At 41.8% G+C, this 23,217-nt stretch overlaps 1 protein-coding gene across 2 annotated transcripts in view; it reads right to left on the reverse strand.

The window, feature by feature from the left end:
- Window positions 1-9,321: 9,321 nt before the first annotated feature.
- Window positions 9,322-23,217, reverse strand: part of AADAT (aminoadipate aminotransferase) — a 40,089-nt gene continuing 26,193 nt past the window's right edge. For both annotated transcript variants that reach the window (XM_075258281.1, XM_075258288.1), the window contains exons 11-14: window positions 22,242-22,306; window positions 21,088-21,194; window positions 10,336-10,437; window positions 9,322-9,592 (exon numbers count right to left, since the gene is read on the reverse strand). In XM_075258281.1, the coding sequence (XP_075114382.1) occupies window positions 9,548-9,592; window positions 10,336-10,437; window positions 21,088-21,194; window positions 22,242-22,306 (319 nt within the window). In that variant the 3' untranslated portion in view covers window positions 9,322-9,547. The remainder of the gene's footprint in view (window positions 9,593-10,335; window positions 10,438-21,087; window positions 21,195-22,241; window positions 22,307-23,217) is intronic.

Below are 23,217 nucleotides of genomic sequence, written 5' to 3' on the forward strand. Positions count from 1 at the left end.
ATACTCCTGTGTATTAATTCCGCATATAGACACCAGAGAAAGAATGTGAACTATAGATGATGTTGATATACTCAAAAGGTTTTCAAAGAATTATAAACTATTGTTGCAATACTACATATAAAATAAAACTAACAAAAAAACGGTAACCCAACAAGGTTTTTATAAGGTCAATATGATAAAAGTGCAAGAAAAGATGTGAAAAATCAAGTGAAATATATACTCGAATAAAACAAATACTAAGTGACAAAATAAAAACGTGAAATGAACATGCCAATAAAATTTAAAAGACGATGGCAATAAGGTGAATCAAATAAGTGACAATATACACTCGAATAAAAATACTAAGTGACAAGATAAAAACGTGAAATGAAGATGCCAATAAAATTTAATAAGATAATGGCAATAGAGTAAATCAAATAAGTGACAATATAATAAATGGTGAAAGTAAACAAAAATAAAAAAATATGTCTAAGTTAAAAACAAAATTAAATTAAAAAAAAAAAAAAAATTCCATCTACAAATATGGAGTCCATATGTAGAAAGCTCTGATGGTAGAGAACGATGGCTGCAACTCTCCACATATGTGATCCCTTCCATCTCATGGCAAAAGCACTGAAAAAAAATATCTTTTAACAATAAAAAAATATTATTTACATGAGAATAGACATAATATGTACACTCCACTGCGTCAAAACAGACCCCACATAAGAAACCCCCCTCCAAAAGGTATGATACAAAACATCACATAAATCATTCTAAAACAATAAAAGCCAGAGAATGAATGACCTATATTAAAGAAAGCATCCAAAGCCCACCTTATCATTTAATCCCTTAGGTGATACAGTTTGCAACATTGTTATCCACTTTGTTTCCAATTGTAACAACCTCTTCTTAATGTCCCCCCCACGTACACCCAAATGTACTCTGTCAATCGCCCTTACCTGTATGCGGACATCCCCCATGTGGTAGTCACGGAAATGTTTCGCAACAGGTTTTATGTTCAGTTGCAAAGATACATCATTTGGATCCTGAGCCCTCCTAATGTCACGGATATGTTCCAATATTCGTACACGTAACCCAGTTGCAGTATATATGCACATTTGTGGTTTTGATTTTGAGCTTTGGCTTGGTGGTTAGGGTTAATCTTGCTTCGTGTAATCCTAATCAAAAATATCTCTTTTATAATAGGTTGATCTGTTCACCTCATAGTGCATACTGATATATTGGCTAGATCTCCAGTGATTTACTTATGTAGGGTTGCATTATATATGCACTTATATGGTTTTGATTTTTAACTTTGGCTTGGTGGTTAGGGTTAATTTTGCTTCATGGAATCCTTCCTGTATAATCTGCTTATTATATCATCTCTGTTTTTGAACGTAGCCAGGGCTGGATACTTACCTGCACAGGCATTCCTCCCTTTATTGGATCAGCAGCTTTATCATTGCTGGTCATAATGTAACCTCAAAGTACAAGGTTGTGTAGTTTAGGAGCTGCCCCTTGTTTACTTTGTGTGATGGGCGCTGTCTCCTACAGTGGCATCTATTGGTTAAGCTTGAGGGGTGGGCGTGGCCTAAGTTGGTAACGTTAGATATCCCCTTTCCAGAAACTATTGGCCAGTTTATGGAGCATGTGCTCTGATGTTTTCTCCACCCCACGACCCCCTCCCCCTTCTAACATCAGCTGTGAACAATTCCAGCTACTGGTGGTGACGTGTTTCTAGGGGCGGAGTTTATTGTTTAAAACATCAACACTCTGGCGGCCCCGTATGGCCATACATCACCATACATCAGTGCCGCAGGGCTGCATGGGGGAACTATGTTTGACTTAGAAAGATAACATCTGAGCAGTCAATACCCATCTTACTAATAGCCTCTGATGAATCTGTCTCACATACTAGTGTAGATAGAGGAAACGCGTCAGGTTAATCTGAGCAGTCAGTTTAGCAAAGTGTAGATAAGGGGCTACAATTGAACCAGTGTACTAGCCAGGCATGGTGTGATAAGGAAAGCAGATAAGTAATACAGCAGTCTATAGGAATTAGCACCTAGCCCCTAGATAATGTTCTGAGCAGTTAAATCTCTAGTAGGCAGAGCATTGCACCAATGACACTGGCAGTTTTAATGGACTGAGAGAATTTTCTGATAGTCTATTGCTCCTTAGTCATAGTATTTAGTGACTTTCTATATGAGCAGAGGAGAAAAATTCTCTCTTTTATTGGACTGAATGAGCTTTTCTGTGGGCTTTAAAATATTCCCACAGAAGTGAAACAATGAATTATTCAGTCCTTTTTCCTTCCCCTTTTTGTTTTGGAAATTGAACACTTGGGTGGTTGTTTTTTGTTTTGTTTTTTTGAATTATTTACTTTTAATGGATACTAATAAAGTTTCAAGTTTTAATATGTCCAAATAATAGACTACTCATCTATTTCTACAATTACTGTATTAGTGGCACGTATACCTTGCAATATTTACCGTCAGTACTGTTTTAGAATCGGCCAAAATCTGTACATAGCATTACGTAGATCTTTCCACCTGTTGTTGTAGTTGGAAATAAACCGTATCGGATTTCCTTCTCGTGGCCGTTTTTTGAAGTTGAGAAGACTGCTCCTAGGTTCCTCCACTGCTCGGTTATATCCCCTTTCAATATCACTGGGTTGATAGCCCCGAGCCAAAAATCGTTGTCGCAGAAGGTTGGATTCTTCTTCAAATTTGTCAGGTAGGTCACAGATACGTTTAGCCCTGAGGAATTGTCCAGTCGGTATTGCTCTTATGACATGATAGGGATGAGCTGAGTTAGCATGCAGGAACAAGTTCACACTGGTTTCCTTAAGGAAGATAGTAGTATGTAGATTTCCTGTATCGTCTACACTAATTTTTAGATCTAAAAAATCAACTTCCTTTTGAGAGATATTGTAGATAAGTTTAATGTTCAGCGTGTTATTGTTTAGTTCCGTCAAGAATTCATCCAGGTGATGTCTGGTGCCCTGCCAAACAAAGATGATATCATCAATAAAACGCATCCAGGACAAAACCTGTCCCCCATGCTGGTAAGTATGATCGACCGCCTCCCTCTCCCAGAATCCAAGGAAGAGATTGGCGTAAGAGGGGGCGCAAGCCGCCCCAATAGCCACTCCTTGTGTCCATAGTGACGTAACTAAAGTCTTGTGGGTCCCGATTCAAATCTTTTGTCCGGGGCCCCCTACCTCATCCATACAGCCAATTATTGATAATGATGTTATGGGTGTTAAGGGGTTTAATCAACCTTAGTGTGGTTAGGGGAATCTGTAGGTCTCCTTGGCTTATGGGCCAGATGGAAGCTACAATCTTAATACTGATACCAGTACTTATGGGCCCCCTAAGGCTCCTGGGCCCCTGGTGTGACTGCACCTCCTCCTGGGCCCCTATATGTATCTATATACAAACCACCTGCATCATCTTTTTATTTGTTTTTCTTTGTAAACTTTTTATAAAGATCACTTACCTTGCCCTCCTTCACATAGATGGACTCCATCAGTGGTGTAATGATTGTGGTCGCTCCCCCAGTGGGCTATGGGGCCTGTGGCCAGCTGGAAATGTCCGGGGTTCAAGACCACTAAGATATTCTATCTGGGGCCCCATCTTTATCAAGAATTTGCTGTAGGGAGGGGGTAGGGGGCCTTGGGGGCCTTAGTTACGCCACTGGACATCATCCACATTTCCTATCTTATATTTTATGCAGCTTCCCACTCACATAAACTTCAATCACTATGTACATTGTTTTATTTCTCATTTTAAGCACCCACTGCACATTGGCTACATATTGTATATGTGAATGGGGAGTGTAAGCTACCTAATGTGTGTGGCTTTGTTCAGTAGTGAGGAGGGGGTAATTGCCTGCCAGATACATCTGGTACCTTGGGGAAACAAAGGACTACATGATTAGGTGGACCAGCTTGACCACCTCCCTTTTAAAGCTCCTCCTCACTGTGTTTGTAAATGTGAAGCCAGGACTCAGATCCAGTAACTGTAGAGGGCACAGCAATCACCCAATACCAGGACTATGAAGTCAGTAGGATAAACCAGCAACTCAGACTCTTCTATTTATAACGCCACGTATACGGACCACGTTACGCTGCGTATACGCCGCGGAAACACACTCAACCCATTGAAATACATTGCAATTAACTTTACGGCCGTAAAAATACAGGCGTAAAACGAAACCAAAGAAATCCATTGCAGTCTATGGACAGTGATTTTACGCCTGTATTTTTACAAGCCCGGCGTTACTCCGTGTGAAGGCTCCCATACCCTTGTTCTAACTCTGACCTCTTCATAAATAAGTGACAGCCATGGTCATATAGAAGCAGTAAAGATCCTCTAATTCAACTAAAAAGTCAGTGACTGAATTCCTATGAAAGTAAATAAGTAACAAATTATACATCTAATTAATAATACAATATCAATAATTATATAATTAAAATAACTTTTTTTCCAACTCTGACTCCACAGCCCTGGTCAATACATTGCAAAAGAATTGCCAAGAATATGTTTCCTACGCTCCAAGTCACTTCTTATCCCACATGTAACCAATTCACAAAAATAGCAGAATAAATATGTTTTTTGACCTGTGCTACATGTGTTCAGCATTCTTGCTGCACTGCTTTGTGTACTATATTATGGATATTGTGGGATTATTCATGAAGCCCATAACGGGGTTCATATTTCTGTTTATGGCTACACAAGAATTTTTTTCCATCACGATTTTTGTGAATTGGCCACAGGAATCAAACATGTATAAAATGTCCTGAGGCTAGGTGCTAAATGTTTTTTGTGGGAAACCACTTTGACTAGTTCTATCAATGGATTTAGGCAGGTTGCCCAGGCTAATTTTGCATTACTTGGCTATCTATTTCCCGTTCATTTATATGAGCTGTTTTGTATTTTATAAAGGTAGTGTGCCCTATCCCTGGAGTATTTTTGCCTTTTTTCTTAAATTAATTTTGTTGAGCAAAAACACTCCAAGAGAAAGCCCTTTATAGAAACTGCACTTGATGCTTTACATGCGCTACAACAATGCAATTCTCCATGGAAACAGCTAGAGAAACGCCGCCAGTGATCGTGAAAAAAAAATCATCTTTGTAAGCTTTAGCTTTGCTAAAAGACAAAACTGCTTTCTGTATTTTTCCCACCGATTTGAGTGATCTTTAACCACTTCCGGACTGCCCATAGACTATATACGTCCGGATAGTGGTTGTCTAGTTCTGCCAGGACGTACCTGTACGTCCAAGCCAGAACACAGCAGCTGCACAAGATCATTCAGCTGCTTTCACTAGGAGTCGGCTGTAACTTCAGCTGGAGCTCCCAGAGAGATAACAGGGAAGGTTTATTACCTGCTCTGCTATCTAGATCGCTGTGTATACAGCGCTCAATGAGTGCTGTATACACAGCTATGGACGCAGCCATAAATCAGCTGCCCTCTGACCCGGCAGACACGTGATCTGCCAGAGCTTCTGGGTCCTACAGGATTCAGATCAGCTCTGTATACCATGTAGCAGTGTGCAAGAGGTTGGATTTCTCCTGTAACTGAGATTAAATGTAGCAGCCTCAGTTATAGGAGAAATCAGCCTCAAGTACAAAAAAAAAAAGTGATCAGATGTCCCCAAAGGTCTCTTATCACCTTATGGGGACACAATCTGGGAAAAAAATAAAATAAAAATATAATAAAAAAAAGTTTTTAAAAAAATGTAAATAAAATAAAAAAATAAATAAATAATACACTAATAAAACGCCGTTATTAAAGGTTATAGCCCCACCCCCGACGACACCATACAAAATAAAAATTACCGTAACGGAGAGGGAAAACTATATTATAAAATTTTTCAGTGACACTTTGTGTTATTAAATAAAAAAAAAATTATAAATTGAAAACCAGACACAATTTCCCTCCTATTTTGTTTATATTTTCCTGGATATAAAAAAAATTAAAACACATTTGAAAATAAAAATAACATAAAAATAAAGCCCTATGTGTCCCCAAAAAAAGACGCAAAAATTAGTTGACTAAGACATACGAGAAAATTTTTACAGACCTCAAAACCGCACATACATAATAAACCTAAAATGTGTCTGGTCCTGGACCACAAATTGGCCCGGTACTGAAGTGGTTAAAGAGTATTATTATAAAGCATTGCTGCCGTTTTGTGCGGAGGTTAAGCAGTAATATTTGCCTTCAGTTTGCCCACAAAAATGGGTTGAAAGTATCTACTGGGCACTTCCAGCTCCAGTCCATCAGATTAGGCTATATTTCTGCTTTGATATTTTCAGAACATTGTTATTGGGAATAAGGTTTGATTAGAGATGAGAGAGTAGTATTCGATCGAATACCTCCCCTGCAAAGTTATTGGTGTACTCGGTCGAATACCACGCGGTAGACGCAGTAAAAATTCAATGTCCCTCCCACCTTCCCTGGTGCTTTTTTACACCAATAAGTATGCAGAGGAGGTATTCGATCGAATACTACTCGCTCATCTCTAGGTTTGATATTGATTCATTCTATAGTTTAGATTATTTAGTTTATTCAAAGAGATACAGGAAGAAAGGAAGTGACACAATAAAGTACAAGATATAAAACAAGTAGAGAATAAAGGGTGCATGGAAACTCCTGGCAATCTCCTACAACAACAGGTAGGTTAGGACTAATGTAACATACATGAAAAGAAAAAATAAGCTTGGTAGCTCACCACAACTTCTGCTTGTGCTGCTTAGTATGCTGGGTGCTCAATCCTGGCTTCTGGATGCTGAAGCTTGTAGGCAAATGGCATAAACAACGATAGAAGGATTGGCTCGACCAGGCTTCATGTATAAAACATAACCTTTAATCCATTATACTTAAAAGCGGTGATACAGACATCGCGGTGAAGTAGAGAAAAAATAGTGAGTTAAAACCGCATCCTGGCTGACGCGTTTAGAGATCCTTATCTCTTAGTCATAGCACGCGTGGACTTGTGTGTCTATGCCACCCCACCTAGCAACCCCAGACCCTGACAATGTGTGTGAATGTGTGTGTGTGTGTATATATATATATATATATATATATATATATATATATATATATATATATATATATATATATATTTTTTTTTTTGCATGCACACTTTATTCCATATACTATCCTACTAATATTATAAAGGTGAAAGTATGTGTTTGGATTTTTGTTCCTCAATCACGCGGGCAAATGAACTTACCAGAAATTTAACACATACATACCTTGAGTCCCGGATTGAATGACAGGCTACTTGGTATCCCCGTACTCCACCGGGATTCACGTCCTCTGACGGTGATTGTCACTTCAGCGTTTGCTGAAGGACCTGAGAGGACGTCATCCCAGGCCCTTCAGCCGCTCACCCCGTTGGCTGACGCTTCTCTGTGTGGGCGGAGCTAACGGGCGCATACCAAACAAACCAACATGGCGTCGCTGTGCGCTCTGCAGTGGCTGGAACAAGTGTCTGTACTGTGTACCAGGGAGATGTGCAGGGCTCGCCGCAGGATCAACCTATTCTGAAAACCTATTCTGAGGGAAAGGCTCGCCTGCGCCGATGTCTGGAAAGCCTGTTGTCCCACACCGCCTGCGGCCTACAGAGTCTGCAGGTCAGTCGGGGATCTAGCGCTCAGCCACACTATGTCTGCGTTCGCATACCATCATTCTGCAGCAGGACACTGCATGTCACGCCAGTGGAGTTATGGTATTTTATGGAGGGGGGGGTACAGGGGGTGCCCGACAGGTGTGGGGCCATAGGAGGGGGGGTCTGCAGGAAAAAGAGGGGGTGACCTGGGGTGCCGCGGGAGGGAGACGGGGTAAGGGGGGGGGGGGAAACGGGAAGAGAATGGGGGGAGGGGGGGGGTTGGTGGCCAGGCCCATCGCAGAGAGAAGGGGGCCAGGGCGGGAAGCGGCATCAGCACAGGGGCCAAGGGTGGCTGCGGAGAGCTGGGAACAGGTGGTAGGTAAAGAGCCCGCGGGGACAGTCGAGGACCAAATGGGACAGGGGCGTGCAAGAGTGGACATGGTGGCACACACCGGATCATAACCAACTACAGCCCGGCTCTTTCAGGTGGCCTCTGATAGGTTCGCCTCACGTGCGGGACAGGGCGATGGACAATGTGCGCTACAGAGGGCCCAGCGACATGAATAAGATGGCCTCGCGTATGCGGAGGACAGAGCAGGCAGCCATCGGTGGAGCCCGCCGCCCCACCTGGAGAGGTAAGTCTGCTGGGGCCCCGGGGGTGGGAAACTCAAGGAGTGACTGGGACACACTTCCCCAGACCGCCGTCTTCCCCTAGCACGGCATGCATGGGCTGCACACTGCAGATCCTATGCACACCAGCACACTAGGCGCACGGAGGCTGGGGGGGGAGGAGACGGAGGCTGGGGGGGGAGGAGGCCCAGGCTTGGGGGTGGGGAGGCAAGGTGTACTTGCTCCTCCTCAGGGTCCCGTGTCCTGACTGCAACCTCTGAAACCTACAGTATATAGCTATGGCACTAGTTATAGCCAACTGAAAATATTCATAAAAAGCACTTCTACCAAAAAAAGATGAACAGTCAAAGCTATAAAAGAAAAGATCATATACAAGGATGTGTCATCCCACTGACAGTTACTTAATGTTCTCAAATGTAGCATAAATTAAAGGGTAATTGCTGAAAGACTTTATGATCCCCTAAGGGATAAAAGCTTTTAAGGTAGAGCGCTTTATCTTGCGTACAGCATGAGACATGTCCATCTCTTAAAATCGGTAAGATGCATAAGTGTGCATTATTGAGAAATAGATCTTTAATAAGGTAAAGTGCTATATTTAATAACAATACCTTTGTGGAGTTTTCAGGCTGTAAAGTAGATTGTACAGGACTCTCCGTTCTTACTGTATGTACTGAAGTTTAAGGCCTTGTGCACATGACTGCAAATCTTTTCAGTGAAGCCTAGATATACAGTATACAGCAGAATAACTGTATTTTTACCCCTTCTAAAAAATGTGTTTTTAAATACGGGTAGGATAAAAGGATGCCATTAAAAATGTCAACCTGTTCCATTGATGTAAAAATGATGTATTTCAGTACACAATGATGCAAAAACTTGAAAAATCTGCTGTATCCTTAAGGCTCAAAACAGCTTTGTGTTCAAAGAATAATATTATAAACGATCACAAAAAGACTACAAAAACTTATAAACTGCAGTCTCTGCTTTATGGAGACACGCAACACAAATATTACCTTTCGTAGCTTCATATTAGACATAAATTTATATAAAATGACCATTCTTAAACTCCATAATTTAATCTGGTGCAGATTATACATATATGTAAACAACAGCTCATGTCAATCGCTATAAATATTAAGGGTTTAAAACTATCTTCATGGTTAGTTCAATTTGGTAATAAAGTTGTTCGATGATGAAACAGACTCTAGCAGCATAATAAAATACATCTTCATTATGTCTTTGTTCAGAGATGCCACAGATTCTAGATTAGGAATTTATTCATGTCCTTCCCCAAGATCTTGTGATATCCTAATAGGATTATTTTCTTTCTTCGATGATGAGTGATGCCAGTCTCTCCAGTCCCTATAATTGGCAAAATAATAGCACTGTTTAGATGCTACACAAGACTTAATAAATAATTCCGCCCTCAGTAATTCCTGGAATTTCAGAATAAATCAGAACAGTGAATTTTTTATTAGGAATTACTATAGGCTTCCTGAAGAATAAGGTTTTCTAGTGCCTTTCAGACCGGAGATATTCCTCAAAAGCAGTGGTTCTCAGCTTGTGGCACATGTACACCACTCAGTCTCAAGAGGTGCACAGCATGGCTGAAAACTAGCGCTCTGAAAGTAGCAGATTTAGTGAGTGCTGAGGTTCCAAGGCCCCTGGGGCGCAAGTACTGCCCAAACCACCCACCATCTTCAAATACTGATGCACAGTGGCTACAAAGTAGAGGAATCAGAAGATGTTGGGTCAGGGTTAATGGAGCGGGTCTCTTCTGCAGCAGCAGCTAGTCTCTGCTGAATAGACAGCTGCTAGTTGGCTATTAATGACATTATCAGACATCTTCCAAACTGAAGAGTTAATTGAATATTAAAACACCCTGGGTAAAAGTTATGGACTATTTCACATTGCATTACAGGACCTGGAGGGGGAGCTATATTGCAAAGAAAATTTAAATGAGCATAAACATAAGAAAAAGAATCCCTGTATCAGGCTGTCTAGTAGACATAATGCCTGTTATTAGGTTTGCCCAGGGTATTCCTTTATTTGGGGAAATCAACTTTTCCTACATGTCAACATTCATAATATAACATTGCACTTACCTGATCTATCTTCTCTGGAGAAGAGAGAGAAAAGGACGCTCTCACATAAGAACTCGGCTCTGAGCTGTCAATATTAAACGCTGAGCCAGGAACTAGAAGAACCTACAAGCACAAAGACATCAAACTATTAGAGATGAGCGAACACTAAAATGTTCGAGGTTCGAAATTCGATTCGAACAGCCGCTCACTGTTCGAGTGTTCGAATGGGTTTCGAACCCCATTATAGTCTATGGGGAACATAAACTCGTTAAGGGGGAAACCCAAATTCGTGTCTGGAGGGTCACCAAGTCCACTATGACACCCCAGGAAATGATACCAACACCCTGGAATGACACTGGGACAGCAGGGGAAGCATGTCTGGGGGCATAAAAGTCACTTTATTTCATGGAAATCCCTGTCAGTTTGCGATTTTCGCAAGCTAACTTTTCCCCATAGAAATGCATTGGCCAGTGCTGATTGGCCAGAGTACGGAACTCGACCAATCAGCGCTGGCTCTGCTGGAGGAGGCGGAGTCTAAGATAGCTCCACACCAGTCTCCATTCAGGTCCGACCTTAGACTCCGCCTCCTCCGGCAGAGCCAGCGCTGATTGGCCGAAGGCTGGCCAATGCATTCCTATGCGAATGCAGACTTAGCAGTGCTGAGTCAGTTTTGCTCAACTACACATCTGATGCACACTCGGCACTGCTACATCAGATGTAGCAATCTGATGTAGCAGAGCCGAGGGTGCACTAGAACCCCTGTGCAAACTCAGTTCACGCTAATAGAATGCATTGGCCAGCGCTGATTGGCCAATGCATTCTATTAGCCCGATGAAGTAGAGCTGAATGTGTGTGCTAAGCACACACATTCAGCACTGCTTCATCAAGCCAATACAATGCATTAGCCAGTGCTGATTGGCCAGAGTACGGAATTCGGCCAATCAGCGCTGGCCAATGCATTCTATTAGCCCGATGAAGTAGAGCTGAATGTGTGTGCTAAGCACACACATTCAGCACTGCTTCATCAAGCCAATACAATGCATTAGCCAGTGCTGATTGGCCAGAGTACGGAATTCGGCCAATCAGCGCTGGCTCTGCTGGAGGAGGCGGAGTCTAAGGTCGCTCCACACCAGTCTCCATTCAGGTCCGACCTTAGACTCCGCCTCCTCCGGCAGAGCCAGCGCTGATTGGCCGAAGGCTGGCCAATGCATTCCTATGCGAATGCAGACTTAGCAGTGCTGAGTCAGTTTTGCTCAACTACACATCTGATGCACACTCGGCACTGCTACATCAGATGTAGCAATCTGATGTAGCAGAGCCGAGGGTGCACTAGAACCCCTGTGCAAACTCAGTTCACGCTAATAGAATGCATTGGCCAGCGCTGATTGGCCAATGCATTCTATTAGCCCGATGAAGTAGAGCTGAATGTGTGTGCTAAGCACACACATTCAGCACTGCTTCATCAAGCCAATACAATGCATTAGCCAGTGCTGATTGGCCAGAGTACGGAATTCGGCCAATCAGCGCTGGCCAATGCATTCTATTAGCCCGATGAAGTAGAGCTGAATGTGTGTGCTAAGCACACACATTCAGCACTGCTTCATCAAGCCAATACAATGCATTAGCCAGTGCTGATTGGCCAGAGTACGGAATTCGGCCAATCAGCGCTGGCTCTGCTGGAGGAGGCGGAGTCTAAGGTCGCTCCACACCAGTCTCCATTCAGGTCCGACCTTAGACTCCGCCTCCTCCGGCAGAGCCAGCGCTGATTGGCCGAAGGCTGGCCAATGCATTCCTATGCGAATGCAGACTTAGCAGTGCTGAGTCAGTTTTGCTCAACTACACATCTGATGCACACTCGGCACTGCTACATCAGATGTAGCAATCTGATGTAGCAGAGCCGAGGGTGCACTAGAACCCCTGTGCAAACTCAGTTCACGCTAATAGAATGCATTGGCCAGCGCTGATTGGCCAATGCATTCTATTAGCCCGATGAAGTAGAGCTGAATGTGTGTGCTAAGCACACACATTCAGCACTGCTTCATCAAGCCAATACAATGCATTAGCCAGTGCTGATTGGCCAGAGTACGGAATTCGGCCAATCAGCGCTGGCCAATGCATTCTATTAGCCCGATGAAGTAGAGCTGAATGTGTGTGCTTAGCACACACATTCAGCTCTACTTCATCAGGCTAATAGAATACATTGGCCAATCAGCGCTGGCCAATGCATTCTATTAGCTTGATGAAGCAGAGTGTGCACAAGGGTTCAAGCGCACCCTCGGCTCTGATGTAGCAGAGCTGAGGGTGCACAAGGGTTCAAGTGCACCCTCGGCTCTCCTACATCAGAGCCGAGGGTGCGCTTGAACCCTTGTGCAGCCTCGGCTCTGCTACATCAGAGCCGAGGGTGCGCTTGAACCCTTGTGCACACTCTGCTTCATCAAGCTAATAGAATGCATTGGCCAGCACTGATTGGCCAGAGTACGGAATTCGGCCAATCAGCGCTGGCCAATGCATCCCTATGGGAAAAAGTTTATCTCACAAAAATCACAATTACACACCCGATAGAGCCCCAAAAAGTTATTTTTAATAACATTCCCCCCTAAATAAAGGTTATCCCTAGCTATCCCTGCCTGTACAGCTATCCCTGTCTCATAGTCACAAAGTTCACATTCTCATATGACCCGGATTTGAAATCCACTATTCGTCTAAAATGGAGGTCACCTGATTTCGGCAGCCAATGACTTTTTCCAATTTTTTTCAATGCCCCCAGTGTCGTAGTTCCTGTCCCACCTCCCCTGCGCTGTTATTGGTGCAAAAAAGGCGCCAGGGAAGGTGGGAGGGGAATCGAATTTTGGCGCACTTTACCACGTGGTGTTCGATTCGATTCGAACATGGCGAACACCCTGATATCCGATCGAACATGTGTTCGATAGAACACTGTTCGCTCATCTCTACAAACTATATATATTATGTATACCTTTGTTAGATATCTGCTGCAGCACAGTATTATGCTTGTTATGGATAAAATTCACTCTTTATTATACTTTTGCATTGCAGTGGCTAACTATTCTCTATACTAGTCACTTTAGTACATGTAATGGCTTCATTAGTGGGCTACCAAGAACTGGCTGCTGCTTACAAAGCAAGAAGAGCTGACCAGATAGCTATATAGTTTTGTTTGAAAAGATTCATTATAATCTGTCATTTATTTCTCTGTTCTTTCTATGCTTGGAAAGATTATTTGAGTCCAGTGGGTGGTCCTAACAGTGATTACCAGCTCTATAGGCACCACCTACTGGACTTAATTATTCCTTCATACATAGGAAAAAAACCTGAAAACTCATTGAATAATTGAGAGATTATAATGAATCTTTCCCCATAAAACTATAAATTAGGACTGGGCAATTAATTGAAAAATAAAGGAAATATCAACCAGGATAACTAATGTGATTTTGTTATTTCGGTTCAGTTATTACAAGTATTTGCAAGGTTCTACCTACAGTTTTGTTTGGTGTGTCTTCAGAGTAAAATAAGCAGAGGCCCAAGGGGGTGATCAAACATAAAAAAAACAGTGTTACTCACCTGTCCAGGGCTCTGGCACAACTCCATTCTTTCTTCTGCCTGATTTCAGGGACCACTGAGGCCTGTGACTGGGCCTCATCGGTCACATGACAGTGTGATGCATAGACACAATTGTCACAACCTTGCGTGATCTATGTGACCGATGAGGCCCAAACCCAAGCCTCAGTGGTTCCTGATGTCAGATAAAAGACCTGAAGACAGCAGGGAGTCATGCCAGAGTCCAGGAAAAGTGAGTAACATTTTTTTTTTTTTTTTTTTTTTTAAGTTTGATCACCTTCCCTGGGCCTAAGAATATTATATTTCAGAGTCTGAAGAGACCTCAGAATATAAGAGCAGGTCTGATTAGGCCGTGTTTGAGCCAAACACATACTCATACTGTGAAAGGAGTGTGACATAAATAATCGCCTTTAACCACTTCCGGACCGCCCATAGACTATATACGTCCGGGAAGTGGTTGCCTAGTTCTGCCAGGACGTACCTGTACGTCCACCAGAGCACAGCAGCTGCACGGAGATCGTGTAGCTGCTTTCACTAGGAGCCGGCTGTAACTTCAGCCGAAGCTCCTAGAGAGAAGACAGGGCAGATTTATTACCTCCCCTGCCTTCTCGATCGCTGTGTATACAGCGCTCAATGAGCGCTGTATACACGGCTATGGGCACAGCCATAAATCAGCTGCCCTCTGACCCGGCAGACACGTGATCCACCGGGCTCAGTGTCCTGCCAGAGCTGCTGGGTCCTACAGGACTCAGATCAGCTCTGCATACTGTGTATACAGTGTGCAGGAGTCTGTATTCCTCCTGTAACTGAGGTTAAATGTACCAGCCCCAGTTATAGGAGAAATCAGCCTCAAGTACAAAAAAAAAAAAAGTGATCAGATGTCCCCAAAGGTCTCTTATCACCTTATGGGGACACAATCTGGAAAAAAAAATAAAATAAAAATATAATAAAAAAGTTTTAAAAAAATGTAAATAAAATAATAATAAAAAATAAATAAATAATACGCTAATAAAACGCCGTTATTAAAGGTTATAGCCCCGCCCCCGACGACACCATACAAAATAAAAATTACCGTAACGGAGATGATAAACTATTTTATAAAGTTTTTCAGTGACACTTTGTGTTATTAAATTTAAAAAAAAATTATAAATTGAAAACCAGACACAATTTCCCTCCTATTTTGTTTATATTTTCCTGGATATAAAAAAAATTAAAACACATTTGAAAATAAAAATAACATAAAAATAAAGCCCTATGTGTCCCCGAAAAAAGACGCAAAAATTAGTTGACTAAGACATACGAGAAAAATTTTACAGACCTCAAAACCGCACATACATAATAAACCTAAAATGTGTCTGGTCCTGGACCACAAATTGGCCCGGTACTGAAGTGGTTAATCATAATCAATATTAAATGCCTTATTAGGTTGTAATTGCCCAGCCATACTATATATCAATATGTTATATAACATGGTGCCTGCAGATTAGACTACATTTTTACAGTGACAGGTTCCCTTTAAGTGTTAGCTCTGTTGAGAAAAATTTATTCATTTATTTTTTTCTGGTTGTTAATGGGTTAAAGCAGGTTTGAAATTGTGCTGTATTTCCTTAGTTAAAAGCAGCATAGTAAGAGTACGGATCTGTTTTTCTATTAGCCTAAGTGGCACCAAATACTGTCCTGTTTGGCTTATAGGAGCTAATGGTAATGAGCCTGCAGGAGTGATGGGTACACACAGATACACTGCAGCCCATCAATCACTGTTAGAGGGGCAGTGGGAGAGCACTTCCCTTATAAATGAGGTACACTCATACAGTAACTATTCACCAAACAATGCAGTACTTTTTTTTTTTTGCAGCATTTCAGCAAATAGGAGCGTGGACCTGTCTCCATGTTATGCTGCCTTTAAATAGGAAAGAATAATATAATGTCAGATCTGATTTAAAAAAGAAGCTGTATAATCTTTCTGTAGTAAGGTCTTCCTAGAATTGGCTGCAGGAAGCCGGATTTATAGTACCCAACTCTATGGGTATACAAAGGAATCTGCTGAAAGAAACAAAAAAACAACACAAAAACAAAACACAAACCCTATATACCGTAGATATTAAATAGCAAATAATCTGATTTGGGTCCTAAAGCAAGCTGATATTTAAATGCTGGTGACCTTAGGTATATAATCACAGAAGACCACCAGAAGGAGAAAAACACAGAACGCCAGACACTGCAAGGAGGCCTGAAAGAGGTGAGGGATTTATTTATTTATTTATTTATTTTTTACACCTACCTTGGGCCTACATACAGTCCTATGAAAAAGTTTGGGCACCCCTATTAATCTTAATCATTTTTAGTTCTAAATATTTTGGTGTTTGCAGCAGCCATTTCAGTTTGATATATCTAATAACTGATGGACACAGTAATATTTCAGGATTGAAATGAGGTTTATTGTACTAACAGAAAATGTGCAATATGCATTAAACCAAAATTTGACCGGTGCAAAAGTATGGGCACCTCAACAGAAAAGTGACATTAATATTTAGTAGATCCTCCTTTTGCAAAGATAACAGCCTCTAGTCGCTTCCTGTAGCTTTTAATCAGTTCCTGGATCCTGGATAAAGGTATTTTGGACAAACAATTCAAGTTCAGTTAAGTTAGATGGTCGCCGAGCATGGACAGCCCGCTTCAAATCATCCCACAGATGTTCAATGATATTCAGGTCTGGGGACTGGGATGGCCATTCCAGAACATTGTAATTGTTCCTCTGCATGAATGCCTGAGGATTTGGATCATTGTCTTGCTGAAATATCCATCCCCGGCGTAACTTCAACTTCGTCACTGATTCTTGAACATTATTCTCAAGAATCTGCTGATACTGAGTGGAATCCATGCGACTCTCAACTTTAACAAGATTCCCGATGCCGGCATTGGCCACACAGCCCCAAAGCATGATGGAACCTCCACCAAATTTTACAGTGGGTAGCATGTGTTTTTCTTGGAATGCTGTTTCTTTTTGGACGCCATGCATAACGCCTTTTTTTATAACCAAACAACTCAATTTTTGTTTCCAAAATGAAGCTGCCTTGTCCAAATGTGCTTTTTCATACCTCAGGCAACTCTATTTGTGGCGTACGTGCAGAAACGGCTTCTTTCTCATCACTCTCCCATACAGCTTCTATTTGTGCAAAGTGCGCTGTATAGTTGACCGATGCACAGTGACACCATCTGCAGCAAGATGATGCTGCAGCTCTTTGGAGGTGGTCTGTGGATTGTCCTTGACTGTTCTCACCATTCTTCTTCTCTGCCTTTCTGATATTTTTCTTGGCCTGCCACTTCTGGGCTTAACAAGAACTGTCCCTGTGGTCTTCCATTTCCTTACTATGTTCCTCACAGTGGAAACTGACAGGTTAAATCTCTGAGACAACTTTTTGTATCCTTCCCCTGAACAACTATGTTGAACAATCTTTGTTTTCAGATCATTTGAGAGTTGTTTTGAGTAGCCCATGATGCCACTCTTCAGAGGAGATTCAAATAGGAGATCAACTTGCAATTGGCCACCTTAAATACCTTTTCTTATGATTGGATACATCTGGCTATGAAGTTCAAAGCTCACTGAGGTTACAAAACCAATTTTGTGCTTCAGTAAGTCAGTAAAAAGTAGTTAGGGGAATTCAAATCAATAAAATGATAAGGGTGCCCATACTTTTGCACCGGTCAAATTTTGGTTTAATGCATATTGCACATTTTCTGTTAGTACAATAAACCTCATTTCAATCCTGAAATATTACTGTGTCCATCAGTTATTAGATATATCAAACTGAAATGGCTGTTGCAAACACCAAAATATTTAGAACAAAAAAATGATTAAGATTAATAGGGGTGCCCAAACTTTTTCATAGGACTGTATATTATATTCTGGGGTCTGAAAATCATGTTGCAAAGGCCATCCTGGTTTGTCCAAGACAAATATCAAGTAGTTCAGTTTTGTTTAAAACTGAACAATTTAAATTTATAAATTTATAAATAAATTTATAAATAAATAAAACATATTTGTCCAAAACACAAATCAGCTGAGATCTGCTGCCCTATCTGAAATTTGAATATGATAGAGGAGAGAAGCTGAGATCTGTGATATATAAGGTTATATGATAGAGGAGAGAAGATGAGCTCTATGATATATAGGGTTATATGCTAGAGGAGAGAGAAGCTGAGCACTTTGATATATAGGGTTATATGATAGGTGGAGAGAAGCTGAGCAGTGTGATATATAGGGTTATATGACAGAGGAGAGAGGCTGAGCACTGTGATATATAGGGTTATATGATAGGTGGAGAGAAGCTGAGCAGTGTGATATATAGGGTTATATGACAGAGGAGAGAAGCTGAGCACTGTGATATATAGGGTTATATAATAGAGGAGAGAAGCTGAGCTCTGTGATATATAGGGTTATATGACAGAGGAGAGAAGATGAGCACTGTGATATATAAGGTTATATGATAGAGGAGAGAAGATGAGCTCTATGATATATAGGGTTATATGCTAGAGGAGAGAAGCTGAGCTCTGTGATATATAAGGTTATATGCTAGAGGAGAGAGAAGCTGAGCACTTTGATATATAGGGTTATATGATAGAGAAGAGAAGATGAGCTCTGTGATATATAGGGTTATATGATAGAGGAGAGAAGCTGAGCTCTGTGATATATAGGGTTATATGATAGGTGAAGAGAAGCTGAGCAGTGTGATATATAGGGTTATATGACAGAGGAGAGAAGATGAGCACTGTGATATATAGGGTTATATGATAGAGGAGAGAAGCTGAGCTCTGTGATATATAGGGTTATATGATGGAGGAGAGAAGCTGAGCTCTGTGATATATAGGGTTACTAGCTGGTACCTGCGACTTCGTCTGCGGTGATTGTAGAAGTGGGTAAATACAGGTGCGGGTAAGGTTTTAGTAGTGTGTATAAGGTATGGGATATGAAATGTAACTTTGTATCTTGTTTTTGCTGTAATTCTGAGAGCACATGAGACTTTTGTGTTGAATGTAATTTGTAGTTCAGCTGCTATACGGTGTTCTGAGAAACTGTACATAGTGTCTTTGGGACAGAGGTATTTCAGGTTAATATACTTCGATATACGACATTGTATGATTTGTTATTTTGCGCCAGTACATGTAAGTTTTGGGCACAGGATACTCTTGAGCAAGCAACATAAAGTCTGGCCCTGTGCATGACAGTTTAGTAACTCCATGCGCCTCTTATTAATAGCAATTAACCCCATCATGTCCCTCACATTAACCCCTGTGTAAGAGTTACTGATAGAGATGAGCGAGTACTGTTCGGATCAGCCGATCCGAACAGCACGCTCGCATAGAAATAAATGGACATAGCCGGCACGCGGGGGGTTAAGCACGCCGGCTACGTCCAAGCGGAAGTACCAGGTGCATCCATTCATTTCTATGGAGCGTGCAGTTCGGATCGGCTGATCCGAACAGTACTCGCTCATCTCTAGTTACTGATATGTGAGAGACTTGGAGGTAATAATTAAGTATCTTCATTATTGAGGTCTTTTATTAGTCCCTCCATATGTCTCACATAGTAGTAACCTTTATATGGGGCACACAGGGGTTAATATGAGGGACATGATGGGGGTTATTCCTATTAATGTGAGGCACACAGGGGTTAATATGAGGGACATGATGGGGTTTATTCCTATTAATGTGAGGCACATGGAGTTACTAACACTAAACTAATAACCCCAAATGCTTGACATTAATGAGAATAGGAACTAAAGGAAGGGAGCTGTGTGTTTCTTACTTTCAGTTTGCTAGCAGCTTCCTGTCCTCCCAGGGGAACGTTTGCAGGATGCAGACGGCAGGAGCTATCATTATAGCAGGCAGAGACTTGAGCAATTAAGCTCCACCCCCTGGGTTTCCTGCACCCCTCTCAAAGGGGAGTGTCCTTATGCCTCAGCTCTAGCAGAGCACTGAAGAGACTCAGACTTCATTTAACTCTTGCAGGTCCTGTGCTGCTGGTGTGCCAGTGAAATATGGCAGGAGTGCCACTCTTGGCACGTGTGCCAGGGGTTGCTGACCTCTGCTGTAGGGGGTAATATGAATTTTGTGGCTTGCTATGGTCCAAAGTGTGTGAGATTGCAGAGATAGTGATGTGAGTTTGGGTTTTGTGGGGGTCCTGGGAAAAATGTATGTGCGCTATTGTAACGAAAAGTAGCCTATTGCGCAATCGAGTGTAGTGACTATGTTTGTGGAAAATTTCAGCCAAATCGGTGGAGCGGTTTTTGCGTGATTGACCGCCAAACATCCGAACATCCAAAGTCACAAACCCACAAACATTTCACATTTATAATATTAATAGGATATGTTAGAGGAGAGAAGCTGAGCTCTGTGATATATAGGGTTATATGCTAGAGGAGAGAAGCTGAGCTCTGTGATATATAGGGTTATAGGATAGAGGAGAGAAGCTGAGCACTGTGATATATAGGGTTATATGACAGAGGAGAGAAGCTGAGCTCTGTGATATATAGGGTTATATGATAGAGGAGAGAAGCTGAGCTCTGTGATATATAGGGTTATATGACAGAGGAGAGAAGCTGAGCTCTGTGATATATAGGGTTATATGATAGAGGAGAGAAGCTGAGCTCTGTGATATATAGGGTTATATGATAGAGGAGAGAAGCTGAGCGCTGTGATATATAAGGTTATATGATACAGGAGAGAAGCTGAGCTCTGTGATATAGAAGTTTATATGATAGAGGAGAGAAGCTGAGCTCTGTGATATATAGGGTTATATGATAGAGGAGAGAAGCTGAGCTCTGTGATAAAGTTGACATAGGTGGATAATTTAGTGCAGGACTTCTGAGTACAAGGCAGAGTAATTGCTGGCAGGACTCCCAGTGACAGCCTTCTGTGTACACACACTTATACAGGGAAAGCTCACAATCACTGTGTGTTGGCGGGATCTGCAGGACTCTTACTGTCTATTATGTGTCCGGTCAGGATTTACTCTACTTTTTATTCTGAACTTTACATCTATAAGCCATTGTCTCAGCCAATTTCTAGCAGTTAAGGATTCTTAATATTACACATTAACACCTCACTACTCTTGTACTCAAGTTTGTGATCAAGGTAAGCAACAAAGACAGAACTGTACAACTGGCTGTAAAACATCTTCTAACACTGATTCTTTACCTCATTGCGTATTGCTTTTAACATGATCATCTGATGTGTATCTGGGACTCCATGAATTTTCATCCACAGGAACATGCCCGCTGTAGGACTGTGCCATTCAGCCAAGCCTTACAATTAAATGAAAAAAAAAAGAGAACATGCTGTCAGAAACACAGAATACTAACTGCATATTCATATAATATACAAGGCAAATGTATTAGTCACTAACAACCAAAGCCAAATTACAATGCACTCTAAAAGTAGTGAGTACAATGGGAACCCCCCCCCCCCCAAAAAAAAAAACAAAACAAAAAAACAACAACACAGTAATATGAGGATTATCAGACATCCTGGATTACTGGATGGTCATAAAAAAGTACACAGAAATAAAAAGGTTTGGCTGAATGTGGACGGGACTGGTGGTGATGGTGGGCACTCCCATTCATTACAATGGGATCACCAGAGATAGCCGAAGTACAGCACTTGGCCATCTCTGGCGTTCTCCCTGAAGTGAATGAGGAGTGGGACAAAGGTCCTAATGAGTTTACTTTGTGAAACAACCCCTTTAAGGCAAAGATCCTCAACTCTATTCAAACTAAAGCTATACAGTGAGAGAAAAAAAAAATCAACCTTAAATCTTCCCATTGCTTATTCCCTTTTATAGATATTATAAGAATACCTTCACGTTAGCCCAATGGTTCTCAATCCACTGTCCCACCCACCCAGGATGAATGCCCACACATACAGTACTGATGAAGAAGCTCATAGTAGTTACATGTGCCCTGGGGAGGTAGCAGGCATTCAAGCAGAGAGGAAGCATGGAACAGAGAGGTGAGTAATGAATGCAGCTCACCACTACCTCCTTATACATTACTGGATGTGGGAGTTCATATATTACATGGGGGTATAGAGGAGACTGTTATACTACTGTGGGGTTACAGAAGAGGCCATTATACTGCACGTGGAGGCACTGATGTAATGACATAACTATTGACAGATGCTCCAATAGAAGCCTTATTCTGTTCACATTTATAAGTGATCGCTATTTTGGGGGACTCGGTTGGGACTTTCTCTCATTAAGAGTACCTTGCATGAAAAGGTTGAAAAATTCTGCATAAGACCATTTTGTATCTTAGGTAAACTGTGTCTTTATTACATTTTACCAGTTCACCCACCTGTAAGCCACTTATTTGCAGATGTAAGCATGGCATCCCTTTGTGACCTGTAGAACTGTATGACACTGCAAATCACAAAAAAGAGGCAAACTATAGTTAGAAGAGTTTTCCAGCTGAGATGAATACCAATACCAATAGTGTAAATCAGTCTTTCTCAAAGTGGGCGATAACGCCCCCTTGTGGGCGCTGGAGGCCTATAGGGGGGCAGTAAAGGGCACAGAGAAGATTGGGGGGCGTTGAAGCGGTTTAGGGGGGCAATGGCTAATTTAAAGGGGTGGTATCATAACAATGATTCTATCTATACTGCTTGTTAATGTGGATTTAAGACTTTTCCTAAATACATTGCTTCAGCAAAGCTCCTTTGTTTGTCCACTATCTTACTTTATTCACTTCATTATGGACACTAGCACCTGGCCCCCTGCTCATTGCTGAGGGAGCCACATGACGTAGCTCCCTGCTGTGTGGGGGGAGAGGGGGGGGCTGAGTGTACGGAGCCAGCCTGTGTCTGCACCACACATACACATCACATACACATCACCTAGCTCCCTGCTGTGAGATAGAGGGGGGTGTGTGGAATAAGTGCTGCTTTCTTATATAAAGCAGTCTAAATCCTACTAGGCTAAAGGACCTGGTCTCTCTGTTCACTAGGATAAAGATTTATTATATAGAGCAGACTGCTAGTGGGCAGAGGAGCCAGGTCCTTTAGGAAACTCCGTACAAGGTAAATCCAAGTCTACAGGACCTTTTGATGACATCACAGGCCCTTCAGTCATCTCATAGGATCACGCTATGTGATGGGCGGAGCTACATGCTAAATTGGGGGCGGGGCTAATTGACGCGAGCAAACAGGAAGAAAGAAGATTTTTAGGCAGCTTAGAAGGCAGATCAAGCTTCATGAGGCTACTCCTTTAAAATTGTTTTTTTGCTTTTAACACAAACTTTACCGCTCCTTTACGCTTAAAGCGCGTTTCCTCAT

The sequence above is a fragment of the Leptodactylus fuscus genome, chromosome 1 (genome assembly GCF_031893055.1).
Source record: "Leptodactylus fuscus isolate aLepFus1 chromosome 1, aLepFus1.hap2, whole genome shotgun sequence".
Lineage (NCBI taxonomy): Eukaryota > Metazoa > Chordata > Amphibia > Anura > Leptodactylidae > Leptodactylus > Leptodactylus fuscus.